Below are 19,075 nucleotides of genomic sequence, written 5' to 3' on the forward strand. Positions count from 1 at the left end.
GCTGTACACATGAAATTAATATAATATTATAAATCAACTATTATTCAATAAAAATAAGTTTAAAAAGAAAATCTAAAATATTGTAAGAAGAGTGAAAAAAAAAGTAAATTCCAAGTAGATTACAGACCTAAATGTGAAAACAAAACTACAAAACTTCAAGTAGATAATATCATTATGATCTTGGGTTTGAGAAGCATTTCTTAAACAAGATACATAAAGCACTAACCATAAGGGAAACTATTTGATAAATTTAACTATATTAAAATCACAACTTTGGTTCATCAAAAAACATCATAAAGAAAATGTAAGGATAGGGAGATTATATTTGCCCAAGTATTAATATCCAAGATATATAAAAAGTAGATTTTAAAATTACCTCCAGTAGATTTTTAAAAATGCAGACCACTGAATAGAAAAATGGACAAAGGACTTATAGTGGTGAGGAAACATGAAATGGTAATCTATGCCATTATTAATCAAGGAAATGCAAATTAAGATCAAGTGAGATTTCATTACACACCAAGCATACCGACAAAAAGTGAAAAGTCTGACATTAACAGACTTGAACGAATTGGCAAACATTTAGAGCTCTGAGCACTCTCATGAATTGATACGGGTTTATAAATTAATACACCTACTCTGGGAAATGGTTCAACATCTAGTTAAGTTGAGGACATGAAAAGCCAACAAGCCAACAATTTTATTTCTAGGTATGTACTCAAGAGAAATTTATACATATATAACAGAATGCAAGTCAAGAATGTACTTAGCAGCCCCAAGCTGGTAATGTTCATCAGCAGTAGAATGGATAAATCAGTTATGATCTATTCATACAAAGGGATATTACAAAACAATGAAAATGAAGAAAATAAAAGAATCTCATGAACATAACAGTAAGTGAAAGATTAAAACCACAGAATAACTTCATTGATGTAAATTTCAAAAAAAAAAAAAAAAAATAGGTGATTACTGTTACAGAAATCAGGTGTGGGTGCTACTGGAGAGAGGGAAGGTATTGTCATCAGTAGGGACACATGGAGGGCCTCCAAGGGTGCTGACAGTTCTCTCTTTCTTGACCTGAGTGGTGGTTATATGAGCATTCACTTTATAATAAGTATACTAATATTACATATTGCAACATATTATATATAGTATGATAGCATTAATGTAAATACTTTAATAAACTGCATTTATGTTTTACGAACTTTTGTACATTTATGTATCTTTCTATAATCAGATCTAGAAATTACAAAGGTTAATATATTGATTGCTGTTCCTGTTAATAATATGAACAATGCCCATGATGAAAGAATAACTTTGTCAATGTGTGTGCATATGCGTGCTTGGTACTGATTCAAATGTAAACATCTTATAAATCTCATTTACATGCCTAATGTTCTGTAGGGGAGTACTTTGGCTGACTCATTGCTACAAAACTTTAAGATTTGGATAGGAAATAGTGACATAGAAATTTTAATATTTTGAAAGTTTTCATACATTTTGATGATAATTTGAACATTTCAAGACTCATTATTTGGTCAGACTTGGGAGTTTGTAGCATAAGTGGATATGGAGTCCCAGACATTCTAAGAAAGATATCATAATTTAAAATACTTCCTTTGACTGACCAGAAATAGAATTTCTCTTTCATAAAAGGAAAAACTATACTAAGATAAATTTTTTTTGCCTTTTAGGAAGACATCACCACATCTTTTCAAAATAATTTATCTATGATTATAGAAGTAATGTTTTTTCATTACTGAAACCCTTCCTTTTAGGTACAACGTGAATATTTGACACCTCTGTCATATAGCAATTTTCTTTTATCTCTTTTGAGATGCATTGCCTTAAAAAATAGAAACAATAGTGTGGAAATGGTAGGGAACACAGAATACTTTCTTTCAGAAGAGAGCCATGTAATATCTTTCATAGTTCACTATTTTCTACTTCAGTTTTTTTGCTTAAGTGATATATAATTTACAAATTGAGATAGTAGTGGATAAGAGCACGGCTCTGCAGTTAGCACTGCAGTTAGCACTTTGCAGATCCAGCACTGGCCCAGGGCAGGTGCTCAACCTTTCTCTGAGTGTTATTCAGTGTTTCAACTGTAAAATGAGATGTCATTTAAAATGGACAGAATTAATTTTCAGTCAGGTAATGTGAGATTATTCCATATTAATAAGACGTGTCTCAAACACCTGAGCTAAAGTCCGGGTGTGCCAGGAGGAAGGGTCACATGGGTGATAATAAGAGGTGCCAGCTGTTGCTGTGAGGGATGCAGGTTCATCTACCTGTTGGAGGACTTCAGAGCCCTGTGATGTTTTGCCCCCGTGGAGGCCCTATTCTCCAGCAGGAGGCAGGAGGCCATCCTTGAAGCAACACTCCACCAGTGCCACTCATCTGTGGTGGTCTTCCTGTGCCATCTCTGGGGAGGTGGGGTCAGTTTAAGAAGCAAGGAGTAGAGGTGCTGACTCTGTTCATGTATTTGGAATGTTTGAAGTTCTTTTTTTTCTTGCTTTTAAAAAAATTTTATTTTATTGATGTATAGTTGATTTACAATGCTGTGTTAGTTCCTGGTGTACAGCAAAGCGATTGTTATACATATATATAATAGTTTGCATCTGCTAATCCCAAACTCCCAATCCATCCCTCCCCCACTCCCCCTTGGCAACCACCAGTCTGTTCTCTACGTCTGTGAGTCTGTTTCTGTTTCGTAAATAAGTTCATTTGTGTCATATTTTAGATTCCACATATAAGTGATATCATACGGTATTTGCCTTTCTCTTTCTGACTTACTTCACTTAGTATGATAATCTCTAGGTGCATCCACGTTGCTGCAAATGGCATTATTTCACTCTTTTTCTGTGGCTGAGTAGTATTCCGTTGTACATATGTACTACATCTTCTTTATCCATGGAATGTTTGAAGTTCTGAGTCATTCATTGGTTGTTTCATTATTCATTGAGAGAAATTTTGAAGAAGCAATTAGGAGTGTTCAAAATCTAGTAAACAGAGTTATAACGGCTAAGCCTCTGCTTATGCGAATCTCACAAAGTGAATTAAATACAGTGGAGATGTACCATCCTGAGTGTGACGTTTCAGCATGTAGGCCAGTAGTGGTCTTCCTCTGAGAATGGTGGCCCTTGGGCATGTGTAAGCCAGATGCTGACCACAAGAACTTTGATCTCATTAAGAGATCATTGTAGCAATTTAATAAACTCGTCTAATAATACTTTAATAAACATATCTAATAAGAGTTCATCTAGGAACCTAAACAACTAAAGTGATGGAATGTAAGAAACAACATAGCCCTGGAGGTGGGCAGTAAGGCGGCTTGAATGAGAGCAAAACTAGATGAATAGCTTGAAGCCTTAGGTTAGTTTCCCTAGATGCAGAGCCTGAGACAGGGATTTAGTACATGTGATTTATTGAGGAAAAAGAAAAGAACCTGTAAGGGAGTGAGGAAAGTAGGGTAGGGAAGGGGAAGAAGCTGAGCAAGGATGTGACCTCAGGTAGCCTGACCTTGGCCTGCTCCACAGCGGAGCCGGGAGAGGGGAATTATGGAGGTGTGGTCATATGACTTGTTGCACTCAATGAGATATGAGTGAAAGTATGGCTTGGAACTTCTGGGAAGTCTCTTTAAAGATAGAAGAAGTAGGAAGCAGTGTCCTTCTATTTTTCCTTTTTCTAATCTACAACTTGGATGTGACGGTTGTAGCACCAGAAGGCATCTTAATGTCCTTGAGAATGAGAGCCATCTGCTAAGGATAGTTGTGTAGAAAGAAGAAATCTGAGTCCCTGGTGACCATGTGCCACCCGACCACCACTAGATCACCTAACTCAGTACCTTTCACTTAAAGTGAAAAAGAAATATAATTCTGTCTTGTTTAAGCCACTGTTACCTTTGTTCTCTGTTAACCTGATTGCAGTGCCTAAGTGGTGTGGTGAGATGGGGCTGTACCAATTTTTGAGAGATATGAGGCTTTCTGAGAGATATGGTAAGATATTCTGGTCACCAGGAAACATGTTGTGATAACAACTTTCATGCTTCTTTTTTTCCTGCCCAAGCTATTAAATAAGACGGAAAAAAGGTGCTTTTCTTGCCTTCTCCATAAAATTGAGAACTTTCTCTCCTTCAGACTATATGCATGTTGGTTTTAATTTGTGCTTATGTTCTTCTCTTCTTTGTGGACTTGCAACGTGTAGCTTAAAATGCTATTTTACCAAAAACGGGGAAAAAAAGGTATTGTGTTCTCTAATGCAAATCTCTTAAATTTGGGAGTAAAAAGTGAAACCAAACTGGTAACCAACGAAATAAGCAGGTGCAGATGAAAACAGGAATACCAAAGGCCTCTGATACTCTTTTATAACTGTTGGTTTCCACATATCCTAGAGCTTTCACTTTTCACATGTTGCTTCATTTAGCTGCTTTGAATATGTAGGCTTTTATAAGCAATGATATCAAAAGATGTAGTTCATTAATACACAGCAGTGGGTCTCAGTTTTGCCCCCTAGGGGACATTTGGCAATGTACGGAGATATTTTTGGTTGTCACAACAGGGTGGATTCTGCTGGCATCAGTGGATAAACCCAAGGGATACTGCTACACATCCAGCAATGCGTAGGACCGCCCCTCACGACAAAGAATTACCCAGGCCAAGATGTCAATAGGGCCGAAGTTAAGAAACCCTGATAGGGAATCCGTGGTAGTCATCCTTTTATTTTAACAGTTCAGATGCCCAACGATGTCTTTAAAATCACTTAAATTTCATTTCTAGTATATTAATTAATTTCTTAGCTTTTTCCTCCCTCTTTAAGATAGCCCACGTACTCTTGCCTCCCTCAAATGACCTAGTTAACACTTTCCCTTGCTGATGCTTTATCATCTCCTGGTATGCAAAAGAGTGGCTGAGGTTTATGCTTAACCAAAATCACATGGAAGCAAATTTCAATGTAATTTCCTGGGGTGCCGGAGCTCATGTTCTTCTACTCCACCCTCTTGTCTCCATCCTATTCCTGGGGTGCCTGGATTAAAAAACCAGGAATTGAACACATTTTTATTCTAAATCCAATGGCTACTTGGAAGGAAATTTTACTTTACTTGCCTTCACTTCACTTTTCAAAGGCATCTTACTTTAGCGAATATTAATATGCAGAATAACTGATTAATGTACTGGCTTTCATAACATTTAAAGGAATAATAAACAAGTCGAAACTCTAAGTCTAGTGTGAAAAATATGAAAATGAGTATGTTTCATAGCAGGGAGTTGCAGCATTGTATCACCTTTCTGCATCTGTCACCTTTCTGCCTGATGTTCACTCTGCTCTGAGAATGGAAAATCTGAAAAACGATGCCCTTAGGCTTTGTTCACGGGAAGAAGGGTGAAATATTAGGCTTGCAGTACTGGGAACAATGATAGGATTATGTAGTGAAATGACCCACTATTGCAAGGAACTACCAGTTCATTTATTCAACCTACACAAGCAGAGACAGCCAGGAAACATTTGTTAAGCAGCCCTGAATTAGGGCTCTGCAGAAGATCCAGGTGTTCATACTAGCTTTATCATCACACACCATGAAGTACCGACTCCAGATCAGGGAGGAGGCTGTGGAAAGGGAAAGAAAGACGTTACTGAAGGATTTTACAGAAAACAAAGGTAAAGCTAGGCGACTGCCTGGCTTAAGGCATAAAGGAGACTCAAATGAAACATGGATTACTACAAAATTGAAAGCCTGGGTTGCTAGAAGAATGGTCCAGTCAATGGATAGAGATGAGAATGGTGGGGGACAATGAAAGATAATGAGGTCAAGTTGAGAATCCAGGGACGATGGAGCCTGGATATGTAAACGTCTAACGGGAATGTGGCTCTACATGGCTGATGCCTGGAAGAGAACTTGAATCACAAATTCAGACTTGTAAGTTCACAGCATAGAGAAGGAAGTTTCATTGGAGGACACATGGAAGGGAGGATGATGGACAGAGACCGAGCCCAGGAACATCTGTAGTAAGGAGGATGGTGGGGGGGAAATGGAAAAGCAAAAAGACATAAAGTGGTCGAGAAATAGTGAAATTCTGAGGTGAGCACAGTGTTACAAGGCCAAGGGAAAAAGCATTTAAGGAGGGAAGGCGCTGTGAACACTGTTGGATCAGAGTGATCGAGAAGAATGAAGATAAAAGGGTAAAAAAATAGATAAAATTATTTTTTTTGATTAATCACGGCGATTTAAAAATTTTTGTCACCATCCAGATGCTGTTCATATAAATTTTTAATCTGAATTATTTTACTGAAATAAATTTACAGAGTCCATTTGTTAACAGACTAGAACAAAACAAAAAATACACCCAAAACCTCCACGCAAACCTTAAGGGAATTTTTTCAGTCTGTCTGTCTGTGTCCCCATACCCATTATTTTAACTATAAATGGTTTTTTTTAAATTAGGGTGAGAAGATATTTGGAAAATATTTAGCTCAAAGCCTTCTGTTTATGATCAAGAAGGAGTAATAGGGACTGGATTTACTCTCCCGCTTGAAATAACTAAAAAACTCAGACAAAACAATGAAACAATGGTTCTCACACATTAGACATAAGAAAAGCAAACAAGTCCTACAAATGCCCTACCTTATTTCCTGGAGAAAGTTTCTAGGCTGCAAAGCAAGGAGGAGGAACCCAGGCCAAGTCTCCCAGTCTCCATGGGTTCAGGAGATGGCCCTGGGAGTCCAGGGATGCGCTGAGGAAGGTGGAATTCACAGAACAGAAGAAGGGAGGAGAGAAACACTCAGAGAGTGGGTTCTCTGGGGATCTGCAAAGGGTTCTCTTGAGTAATTGTCTGAGTACTGACCGGCATATGTGTGATTAAACAACCTGAGGCCAGAAAAAGGATCACCTTGAAGAATTAGAGGGAACAATTCCCAGAGCTCACACAGGGTTGGGAATACTGCCCATTCTCATTACCTAGAATGGAAAATATAAAAACTCATTGGACATCAGGTAGAGTACTTCTGAAGGCTTTACCTCATTAGTGGGGCAATTAATGTAGACTAAAAGTTTTTCTGGTCCAAAGTAACCATGCTTGAAAGCAAGAATCAAAAGGATATGTTATTTTTGCAAAGTAACTTAATCTCTCAGAACAAACTGTATGAATACATATGTAGGAATAACAAAATATCCAGCACCCGACAAGATAAAATTCACAATTTCTGGCATTCAACAAGCATGCAAATAAGCAAGAAAATGCTATCTTTAATGAGAAAAATCAATTAATTGAAAATGATATAAACTTGATGCAGATAATGACACTAGCACAGGTTTTAAAGCCATTAAAACTATTCAGTATGTTTAAGAAGCTAGAGGGAAGATTGAACATGTGAAGTAGAAAGACAAAAAATAAAAAAAGGACCCAGTCCATCTTCAAGAAATGAATACTACAATGCCTGAGATTAAAAAATTGAATAATGTCAGAAAAAAATCCAAATTTGATAAAGACTATAAAAGCACTGATCCGCGAAGCTAAATGAACACCAAACACAAGAAACATGAAGGAAAACATCACAACACATCATAATCAAATCAGTAAGATAAGTGATAAACAGAAAATTTTAAAAGCAGCCACAGGAAAGAAAAGATAATTTCATACAGAAGAACAAAGACACGAAGATGGCAGATTTCTCATCAGCAGCAATGCCAGCTAGGAGACGGTGAAGCAATATCTTTAAGTACTGAAAGAAAAAGAATTGTCATACTAGAATTCTTTGCCTGGTGAACACATCTTTCAAAAACAAAGCAGAAGTATTTTTTCAGATGTACAAAAGCTGGATGAATTCATCACCAGCAGACCCAAGCTAGAAGGAAATGTGAAAGGAAGTCCTTCAAACAGAAAGAAAGAAAATGATGCCATTGGGAAATCTGGATCTCCACAAGGAGTAAAGAGTACTAGAAATGTTAACTACATGTTAACTAAATATAAAGATATTTAAAGTTTTAAATATCTTTAAAAGATAAACCACTGCTTAAAGCAAAAATAATAAGTGTATTTTGAGGGTTATAAGATATGTAGAAGTAAAATGTTAGGCAAAAATAACACAAAGTCAAAATATAGGTCAATGCAACAGGATAGAAAGCCCAGAGGTAAACCCAGGCACATATCGTCACCTAATCTATGACAAAGGAGGCCAGAATATACCTGGCCAGAATGCAGCAAAGACAGCCTCTTCAATAAATGGTGCTGGGAAAACTGGACAGCTACATGTAAAAGAATGAAATTAGAACACTCCCTAACACCATATACAAAAATAAACTCAAAATGGATTAAAGACCTAAGTGTTAAGGTGAGACAGTATAAAACTCTTAGAGGAAAACATAGGCAGAACACTCATTGACATAAATCGCAGGAAGATCTTTTTTGACCCACCTCCTAGAGTAATGAGAATAAAAACGAAAGTAAACATATGGGACCTAATTAAACTTAAAAGCTTTTGCACAGCAAAGGAAACCATAAACAAGACCAAAAGACGACCCTCAGAGTGGGAGAAAATATTTGCAAATGAAGCAAGTGACAAAGGGCTAATCTCCAAAATATACAAACAGCTCATGCAGCTCAATATCAGAAAAACAAACAACCCAATCCAAAAATGGGCGGAAGACTTAAATAGACATTTCTCCAAAGAAGACATACAGATGGCCAACAAACACATGAAAAGATGCTCAACATCACTAATTATTAGAGAAATGCAAATCAAAACTACACTGAGATATCACCTCACACCAGTCAGAATGGCCATCATCACAAAATCTACAAAAAATAAATGCTGGAGAGGGAGTGGAAGAAAGGGAACCCTCTCGCACTGTTGGTGGGAATGTAAATTGATACAGCCACTATGGAGAACAGTATGGAGGTTCCTAAAAAACTAAAAGTAGAACTACCATGTGACCTAGCAATCCCACTACTGGGCATACACCCAGAGAAAACCATAATTCAAAAGGACACATGCACCCCAGTGTTCACTGCAGCACTATTTACAGTAGCCAGGACATGGAAACAACCTAAATGTCCATCAGCAGAGGAATGGATAAAGAAGATGTGGTACATATATACAATGGAATATTACTCAGCCATAAAAAGGAACGAAATTGGGTCATTTGTAGAGATGTAGATGGACCTAGAGACTGTCATACAGAGTGAAGTAAGTCAGAAAGAGAAAAACAAATACCAAATATTAATGCATATATGTGGAATCTGAAAAAACTGGTATAGACATTCTTGTTTACAAAGCAGAAATAGAGACACTGAGGTAGAGAACTAACGTATGGATACCGAGGGGGAAGGGGGATGGGATGAACTGGGAGATTGGGATAGACATATATACACTATTGATACTATGCGTAAAATAGATGACTAATGAGAACCTACTATATAGCACAGGGAACTCTGCTCAGTGCTCTGTGGTGACCTAAATGCGAAGGAAATCCAAAAAAGAGGGCATCTATGTATACATATAGCTGATTCACTTTGCTGTACGGTAGAAACTAACACAACATTGTAAAGCAACTCTACTCCAATAAAAATGTAAAAAAAAAAAGAAAGAAAGTAACAGAGGCAGTACAAAGATGTGGTTAAGAGCAGAGTCCTGGAACCAGACTATGGAGAAATAAAAAATAAAAGCACACAATATATACTATTAAAAAAAATAGCTCAAAGTCTGGGAGGAGAGACTACAAAGTGGAAGAAGGATAGTGTTTTCCAAACATGGCGCTGGAACAATTGCATTTGCAGCAAACAACTACAAACTACTGCCACCACAAGAAAACCAAAACAACTTTGATCCATATCTCGCACCATATACAAAACATAAGATGAATAATAGCCCTAAATTTAAAACCTGAAACTATAAAACATCTAGAGGGAAATATAGGAGAAAATCTTTGTGACTTGGGTTAGGTAAAGATTTTTTTTGATACAACACCAAAAACATGATCCATAAAAGAAAACACTGATAATTTGGACTTCATCAAAATTAATTTGTGCTCTTTGAAAGTCATTGTTAAGAGAATGAAAGACAAGCCACAGATGGGGAGAAAATATTTTCAAGTATATATCTGATAAGATATTTGTATCCAGAATATATAGAGAACTCAAAATTCAATAATAAGAGGCAATACAATTTAAAAATGGGAAAAAATTGAACACTTTACCGGAGAAGGTGTACAAATGGCAAATTATCACATGAAAAGATGCTCAACATTATTAGACATTAAGAAGTTCAAACTAAAACCACAATAAGATACTATTACACATATTTTGACAATGGCTAAAATTAAAAGTACTGACCATGACAAGTGTTTGTGTAGATATGACAACTGAGCTTTCATACATTGCTGGTAGGTAATGTAAACTGTTACAACCACTTTGGGAAAAGTTTGGCAGTTTCTTAAAAAGGTAAACGTAAATGTACCAGCCATTCCACTCCCAGGTATTTATCCAGGAGAAATGAAAGCATATGTGCATACAAAGACCTGCACGTGAATAATCACAGTAGCTTTATTTTAATAGCAAGAGGCTGCAAAGAACCCAAATATCCATCAACGGGTCAGTGTATAAACAAATTTGGCATATCCAATCAATGGAACACTGCTCAGCAATAAAAGGAAGCAACTGTTGATACATACAACAGCATGGTTGAGTTACCAAAGAAGAGTACACACGACATGATTCCAATTGTGTAAAACTCTAGAAAAATACAGATGACAGAATGAAGATCCGTGTTTGCCTGGGGCTTTAGGATGGGGGCTGGGAGTGGTGAGAAGGGGAGATTTAAAAGGCGCATGAGGAAACTTTTGTAAGTGTTCATTATCTTGATTGTGGTGATGGTTTCATGGCATATACACGTGTCAAAACTGATCAAATTGTACAGTTTAAATATATACCATTTATGGTATGTCAATTATACCTTAATAAAACTGGTTTTAAAAGGATCTAACCCAAATCCTTACTGATGCTGAATTGAGGCCAGAGAGGTTAAGAGGCATGGATTCTAGATGGATCCATGTTCATCCTAGTGATCACAGCTTGCCTCTCTGCATTCATATCTGTTTGTTGATACATTCTAGACATTTCCTGAGACTGAGATCAGGCTCAGTGGTCTGTGTTTTAGCTGAATCTCTAGCAAGGTTCCTGAACTCAGCTAGATGCTTAGTAGCTCATTTCTTGACAGGAATTTTTAAATTCTTAAGTAGTATGTTGAAAACTTCTCCTCCTCGAATTTCTGCATTAGAAGTCACAAGGGGATGGGGGAGATATGTTTATTGAGCTCCTATGTAAGATACCGAGCAAACCTATGAGGTACGTATCACCATCCCCACTTTTCCAAATGAGGACACTGAAGCTTAGATGGGTCTAGTACCTTGGCTGAGGTTACACAGCAAACGCAGAGATGGAATTAGAATCCAGAACCATCTCATGGCAAAACTCATGCCAGTTTCCCTGCTTCATGCAGCAGACCATAATCAGGATCCATTTTTTCCTAGCAGCTGGCTGTAGAAGAGAAGAATATAGATTCATCCTGGTGGGAGTCACCCGGTCTCTGTAGCCAACATGGGTAGTCCTCTAATGAGGTTGCTCCTTTGAAGTTCCCTAACACAGAGTCAGTAATTTCAGACCATTAGGAATATGTCCTTCCTTGCCCTGATGTTCATTATCAGCTGGTGACTCCTGAAATTTCTTAATTACCTCACAACAGCTCACAGTGTGAACTTCCCTTTAAAATGTCCATGTTCAGGCATATTTCTCATCTCTCTAGTCTGAATATATAAAACAGGGCTAGTACGCAAAGATGAGCCAAAGTTTAGAGGGCCACTGAGCAGGTGAGAACTCATCCATCTTTGCGCTTCATTATAGGTTAAGCATTTCTCTGTTTTCCAGCATTTTCTCTGGCTCCCCTGAGAGAGAGGGAAATCTTAGAGCAGTCTCATGATGGTTTGTCCCTTTCAAATCTTATTTGGAGAAGGTGGATGGAGAAATCTCAAACAGTTGGTGGATGCCAAGAGGGCAGTTCTTTTCAAGAATGCCCCAAAGCCCAGTCCTTATTAATCAGTTTAGAGAGTGTTATGGAAGAATTTTAAGCACAAGATGTTGTTTCTGAGCCGGTTATTCTCTTGTCACCCCCTACAGCAAGTCTATTGCTTACTTTCCTGGGATGTGAAGACAGCCAAATAACGTCAATAATTTATCCTCCTAGTTTTTCCAAAGCCAAGTGGAAGGCACAGCGAACTTTGCAACACATATTGAATCAGTGTGAAAGAGAGCTCTGGATTCGTGACGATTATGCTCACCCAGGGTTCCACGGAATTCTGTGGCTCCCTTGAAGCTGATCTTTCCATACGCCCCTGGTCCCCCGTGTGTCCTGTCAAGACACCCATGCGGCCTCGTGCTCAACCGACCGGCTTCATTTCCTTCCAGGACAATTGGCAGGACCCAGGCTCATCTCCTCACAGCCCTCAGCATAGACCAAGCTTCTTCTTCTTTCTGGGTCTTGGGCTGGGCTGCTCCACTCCCCACCAGATGCATCACACGCACGCTTTGTTCCATTGTCTTCGATTGTTTTGCTGTAACTTCTTGTGCATCAATCTTGAAAAGAGAAAGAGCTTCCGTGTCAGGTAGGTCTTGGTTTAACTCATAAGATGGCATTCACCGTACTAGGATGGGGACCTAGTTGCAAAATGAGACCGTCTTATTTTTGAATCCCAGTATCTAGTACCTTGCCTGATTCAGGGAAAGACGGATGAATGAGTGGAAGGAAGAAAAGAAGGCAGCAAGTCAGAAAGAAGGGCTTTAAAAACTTCGTTTTTCAATCATTTTTATTTGTTTCCGTTTCTTTCTACCACCCGCTCTGCAAGTCTTTCTTCCCCCCTTTTTAGTAACCCGGTGGGTGTGAGCTTGAGAGATACAAGATAATGTTAACAGGCTTGATTTTTCTCAAACTTCACATCAGAGACCAAGCGTCAAGACATTGCATTTGAAAGCGCTTCATGGGTAGGAGCAGGGGAAGGAGAATTCACTCAAAGAATTCTTCCCCTTTCTTGGGTTTGTTTTCCATGGAAATGAAGAACTGGGATGGACATGAGCAGAGTTAAAATTTAACTAGGGAGGTAATTCTGTTAAAAAAAAACGTAATACACTAGAAGTTTAGTTAAAAACTGAACAGTACATTTCTACACACATAAAATGAATTCTGACCCTCTCTTTGGATTATTTATCTGTGAGACCCCTGCTGTGTGAGTATCTGAGATATTAATATAAATAACGCTTTTCTGGGGGAAAAGAGTCACTCCTAAAGCATCTTGTGTGACGTCATTCGTTATTTTTATTTGAAACTAGTTGTTCTGAACTATTCTAAGATTATGAAAAGTTGTAAAAATGAAAGTATTTAACCCCTACATAATTTTTTATAGTCAACAAAGCACTTTACGGGTTCCGTCTCATTTGCTCCTCAAACAAACCTATAGCTTAGGCCCTTATAATCCTTGTTCTACAGAAGAGGTTTGAAGCTCAGAAAGATTAGGAAATTTGCATAAAACATGTCAGTGGCAGAGTCAGACTTAAAAACAAGCTCTTGCAGCTCTAAGTCCTAGGCTTCTGACAAGAGATTTAGTAAACAGGTTTTCCTCACATGTGAGTTACTGTTTTGCGTTCATTATGTAAACCAATAGAGGTTGAAAGAAATGGTGAAAAGTTTAATGATGCTAAACATCTATAAATGCAAGGTATTAAAAATGAGAACAGAAAAGCCCTAGTTCTATGGGTTTCTCAGTCTGTTGAGCGTCAAATCGTATTTCCCAGTGAACCATCTGCTTTCAAATTTGAAGCTTCTATCCACTTAATAAGCCCCTTCATTAGTGAACCGAAAGGTACATGCATTGGAATTAACCAAATACGCACACGTGTACGTGGATATAGATGTATGGTTTTGACTTAAGATATTATACCTTCTCCTCAGGATGAACTGTGATGGAAAAATGCAATCAAAATAACGTTATCCTTGAGTAGACCGGAGAGTTAATGCCTAGTCCAGTGTCACTCAAGACTCAAAGAAATCCGAACACAGGCTTTCATGTTTTCTCTCCATCCCCTAGTGTATCTCTTTAACACTTTCTTGTCTTCCTTCCTGGCCAGTCAGGGGTTTAGCCAGAGTGACCAGGAAGAGAGGGTATTGTTTCTGACATGAAGAACTTTTAGTTTTATTAGAACATCCAAGAAGGGATGTGATTAGAAGGTTGAAGCTGTAAATTCCAAATTGAGAGACTTCTGCCCACAGATGTGACTATTAACTGTGTGGATAGCTCCCATCTTTCCAATGGACGGTTAGTTTGGGTTCGTACAGTGGGAGAGGTGCAGTGAGTCTGGGGTAGGGCTGTGGGTAATGCCCACGAAGTTACTTGTCTTTAAAGCTGTCCACAGTGTGTTGGGGACAGCCCAGACCTGCACAGGAAGACAGCGACAACAGTGGGAGGAGCCACATCAGGATTACAGTGTTCCAGTGAACAGGCGATCAAGTTAGAATGTAGGATCGAGGGATCATGGCTTCAGGGAAGGGCCCATAAATCCCCATCCCTGATTACAGTAGTAGTATGAACTCTAATTGTATAAATAATGCATGGATTATTTTTTAATAGAAATTCATTACCTTATATACTTGCCCAGAATGACAGCCATGTGCATCTTTTCTGCCCAACCACACAATTTTGTGAGGTCTTCCAGATGTTTCTACCCCTTAGGTTGTCACGTCACTGCAAGAGCAGCTCTAAAAAATCGATGTAAACTTAAGGGTTTCATTGTGTAATCCTTATACCAGATGCCTTGTGAAAATATGATCTGTGAAAGAGCCCACTGTTAAACCATATCCTTGGAGTGATTCTTAATTATTCCCACTCTGTTTTCTAAAAAGCCAATTTTTATCTGTAAGCAACAATTTTCCGTGATCCTATGATAATTCAGAGACCTCCAAGTAAACACACAGATATTATGGTCTTCAGCGTACAAGGCGTATGTAATCTTAGTAAAACTTACCGAAAAACATAAATAAATCATACCTGCAGGTTCTCTTTTACTCACATACTAATTTCTCTTTTAAAAAAAGAAAACTTAAATAGATTTAAACAACTACACATGGAGACAGTGTTTTTCGGCATCTTGTTCTGAATGGAGAGGGGTCTGACTACCAAAAATCAGCCATCCGGCAATATTTTTTCTTCATGGAGAATGTTTCTGAAGGAACAATGATGCAACCGTCTTGCCATTATGCAAAGGGATGTTAGGACAAAAGGATGGGAGGTAGTCACACGGGAAAAGCCCTACTTGTAAGGGAAGGAGGGAAAATTGAAAACAAAGAACATTCTGGAATGTATATTTATCCAGTCTCTTACCCTTCACTAGAATGTGAGCTCTGTGAAGGCAGGGTTTTCTTTCATTCATTGCTATATCCTCAGCATCTGAAAAAATACTCAGCATGTATTAGGTGCTTAATAAATAATATTTATCATAATACATACTCTATATTGTAAATAATACCTATAATATATACTGTACACCATAAGACTACCACTATAATACTTAAATGAATATATAACTTAGAAAGAAATGAAATAGATACCCTAATTTGGTATTAATCAATGCTTATTGGAGGCATGGGCTGGTTTATTTTTATTATGTAATATTAAATTAATATTTTGATGTCATTATTGGTATTGGCTCTTTAAGCCACTTAGTTCCTGGTCCCCATGTGACCTTTGTGCATTGAGGAGAGGAGGGGACTCTGAAGGTGGGAGAATGGCGTTTCTAGGAAGTCAGCTAAGCTGGGGGCTCGAAAAGATAGAACTGTTTGTTTTGGAAAGTTGCATCTTTTACTGGAGGAGTTTGGGGGCACTTGTTAAAACTGAAACTGATGCTTGAATGATGCAGTAAACATGTGTGAAGTTCATTTTACAACAGCATGGGGATCTATAGGGGATCTATGGCAGGCCTGTGGCTGTTTAACTTGGGGACTCTATCACTCAGTTAGAAATTGACCAGCATCTACACTTCAGCGGCTGTGACAGGGTGGAAAGTACGCTGGGCTGATTTTAAGTGCTAGGTTTTTCTTTGATTAGGTGCATGACCTTAGGCAAACTCTTTAAACTCGCTGAGCATCAGTCACTTTGTCATTTATTAGGCATCTCCTGTGTGCAAAGCACTAGGCCAGGCACTTCCACGTATATTATTCCATTTCCTTATCTGACAGTCGAGGGACGGTAACACCTGCCACGCAGAATGTCTCATTAGGAGCCAAGGAAACAGTGTGTATCGCAGTGCTTTGCAAGCGATGCATGGTTATGGCTTAAATATCTGCATAGAAAAATGCATATCTGCAGAGCATCGACTGCGATGCAAGGCCTGTGATAAATTTACCTTAAGTTCAAAGATATTTGTTACAATTAAAATAGGCAGGGGCTTCCCTGAGAGTCTGCCTGCTAATGCAGGGGACACGGGTTCGAGCCCTGGTCTGGGAAGATCCCACATGCCTCGGAGCAACTAGGCCCGTGAGCCACAGCTACTGAGCCTGCGCGTCTGGAGCCTGTGCTCCGCAACAAGAGAGGCCGCGATAGTGAGAGGCCCGCGCACCGCGATGAAGAGTGGCCCCCGCTTGCCGCAACTAGAGAAAGCCCTCGCACAGAGACAAAGACCCAACACAGCCAAAAATAAATAAATAAATAAATTTTAAAAAGGTAGCAACAATTAAGACAGAGAAATAGGGGTAGATATAAACTAAATAATTTTTTTAAAAAAGTTAAACAAAAAAATAGGCAAAGCAAAACAGGTACGTTGCATGCTTGTTTAAGGAGAGTGGTGTCAGGATGCAGTTAAAACAAACACTTAGCAGGACATGAGTCATGGAGAATGTGTGGCACTGGCCTCGTTGCCCAGGCCACCCCAGTAATCCTCTGCTTTCTGCTTTCCCAGGCTTGCGCCAAGGCAACGACCACGGCTCTCAGTACCGCTCTGCCATCTACCCGACCTCTGCTGAGCACATGGAGACATCCCTGAGGTCCAAAGAGGACTACCAGAAGGTAGGGTCCCCGCTCCCTCCCGGACCCCACCTGTGGAGGGAGAGTCTGGTTCTTGGCACCTGGCACTGTGTTCTGTTTTCACATGTTTTGGAAATTTCTGTCAGCCTGTTGGAATAGAGCCTTTCCGCTCCATAGAAGAATAGGCCCTTATGCCATTTCTCTTTGAAGTCAACTCCTCCAGATGAATATACAGCTTAACATATAATCTCTCTTGCTCTCTGAGTCTCTCTCTTTTTTTTTCTCTGCCTGTCTTAATCTGCTCAGGCTGCCATAACAAAGTACTACAGACTGGGGCGGCGGGGCGGGGAGGCTTAAACAACGGAAATCTATTGTCTCACAGTTGAGGAGGCTGGGAGTTTAAAATCACGGTGTTGGCAGGGCTGGATCCTTTGGAGGCTGTGAGGGCAGGATCTGCTCCAGGCCTCTCTCCTGGGCTTGTAGACGGCCGTCTTCTCCCTGTGTCTTCACATCATCTGCCTTCTAGGTGTGCCTGTTTCTGTGTCCAAATGAACACCTTTATGACAGCTCCAGTCATATTAGATTGGGGCCTTACCTAATGACCATGTTTAACTTGATTATCTCTGTTAAAGACCCTATCTCTGGGAGGGAGGGAGACGCAAGAGGGAGGAGATATGGGGATATACGTATATGTATAGCTGATTCACTTTGTTATACAGCGGAAACTAACACACCATTGTAAAGCAATTATACTCCAATAAAGATGTTAAAAAAAAAAAAAAAACCGAACCCTATCTCCAGATAAGTTCACATTCTGAGTTTCTGGTAGTTGGAATTCCAACATCTTTTTGGGGACACAGAATTCAACCCATAGTGCTCTCTCTCTTGCTTGTAACAGTAGATTGAATTATAATAAAAATACTTCTCAGAAATATAGACATTACATCATCAAATAATTATTTTTCACCATTAACTTGTATTACATTTAAAAAATCTCCTCTGATAGAGATTTAGTTCTTTTAAAAATAGCTTGAGTTGCTTTAAATTTTAGAACTTAGTGATAATGTTTAAATTTTAATTATCTTTGTATTTTCTAGAGAGTTGGATCCACATTTAACAGTAGAGCCAGGAGCTATGGTAATGCTGATCTATTTTAGAATTATGTAAAAAGTCTGCTACGCAGCCATTCTCAGGAATGTGTGGGTTCTCCACCTATCCCCATGGTGGCAGAGGTGGCAGTGAGGAGGGGGCAGGGACAAGAGTACATCTATTGAGAAAAAGGAGCAGGACATGCAACTCATGGTCAGTTCAACTCCGAAAAGCAGAGAGGGCTAATGGAGATGCTGATAGGACCCCATTTATTCCTTAGCACATCCCCTCCCTCCCTCCAAGGCTGTGAAGTCTGCTTGGATGATAATAGTAGGCAGCCTCGAGGATGGCCCTCAGTGGTTGCTGCCCACGTGGAATCCCCTATCCCTGAGTGTGGACTGGATTTAATGACTCCCTCTGAATGAATGACAGAAGCAATGGGATGTTACCTTTGTGATGAGTTCATTACGAGATTGTGGCTTCCATCCTGGGGGCCCTTTCTGTCTCACTGCCTCTTGGATCACTTGCCCTGGGGGAAGCCAGCTGTCATGTTGTGGGGCAGCCCTGTGTAAAGGCATACATGGCAAAGGGACCAAGGCCTCCAAGAGCCACATGCGTGAGCTTGGAAGCCCCTCAACCCCAGTCAAGCCTTCAGTTGATACTGCAGCCCCAGTTTGATAATTTGCTCACATTGGACCTCAAGCCAGAGGCACCCAGCTGAACCGTGCTGCAGAAACTGCAAGAAAATAAACGTTTTGAACTCATTTGAGCCTGTTTATATTTCCATTCTAAAAAGCTTTTAAGTATAAATTATCCTTTCTCAGATCTCTTTTTATGATGACTTTTCTTTTTTTAATTTGTTTTTTAAATTAAAAAAATGTTTCCATTATAGTTTATCACAGGATATTGAATGTAGTTCCCTGTGCTATG

The 19,075-nt window shown here is 39.1% G+C and overlaps 1 protein-coding gene across 3 annotated transcripts in view; it reads left to right on the forward strand.

Moving 5' to 3' along the window:
• MSRA (methionine sulfoxide reductase A) overlaps positions 1-19,075 on the forward strand; it is a 378,257-nt gene that overhangs the window by 264,065 nt on the left and 95,117 nt on the right. For all 3 annotated transcript variants that reach the window (XM_068553108.1, XM_068553109.1, XM_068553110.1), the window contains exon 5: positions 16,992-17,098. In XM_068553108.1, the coding sequence (XP_068409209.1) occupies positions 16,992-17,098 (107 nt within the window). The remainder of the gene's footprint in view (positions 1-16,991; positions 17,099-19,075) is intronic.

This window comes from Eschrichtius robustus, chromosome 10 (assembly GCF_028021215.1).
Source record: "Eschrichtius robustus isolate mEscRob2 chromosome 10, mEscRob2.pri, whole genome shotgun sequence".
Taxonomy (NCBI): domain Eukaryota; kingdom Metazoa; phylum Chordata; class Mammalia; order Artiodactyla; family Eschrichtiidae; genus Eschrichtius; species Eschrichtius robustus.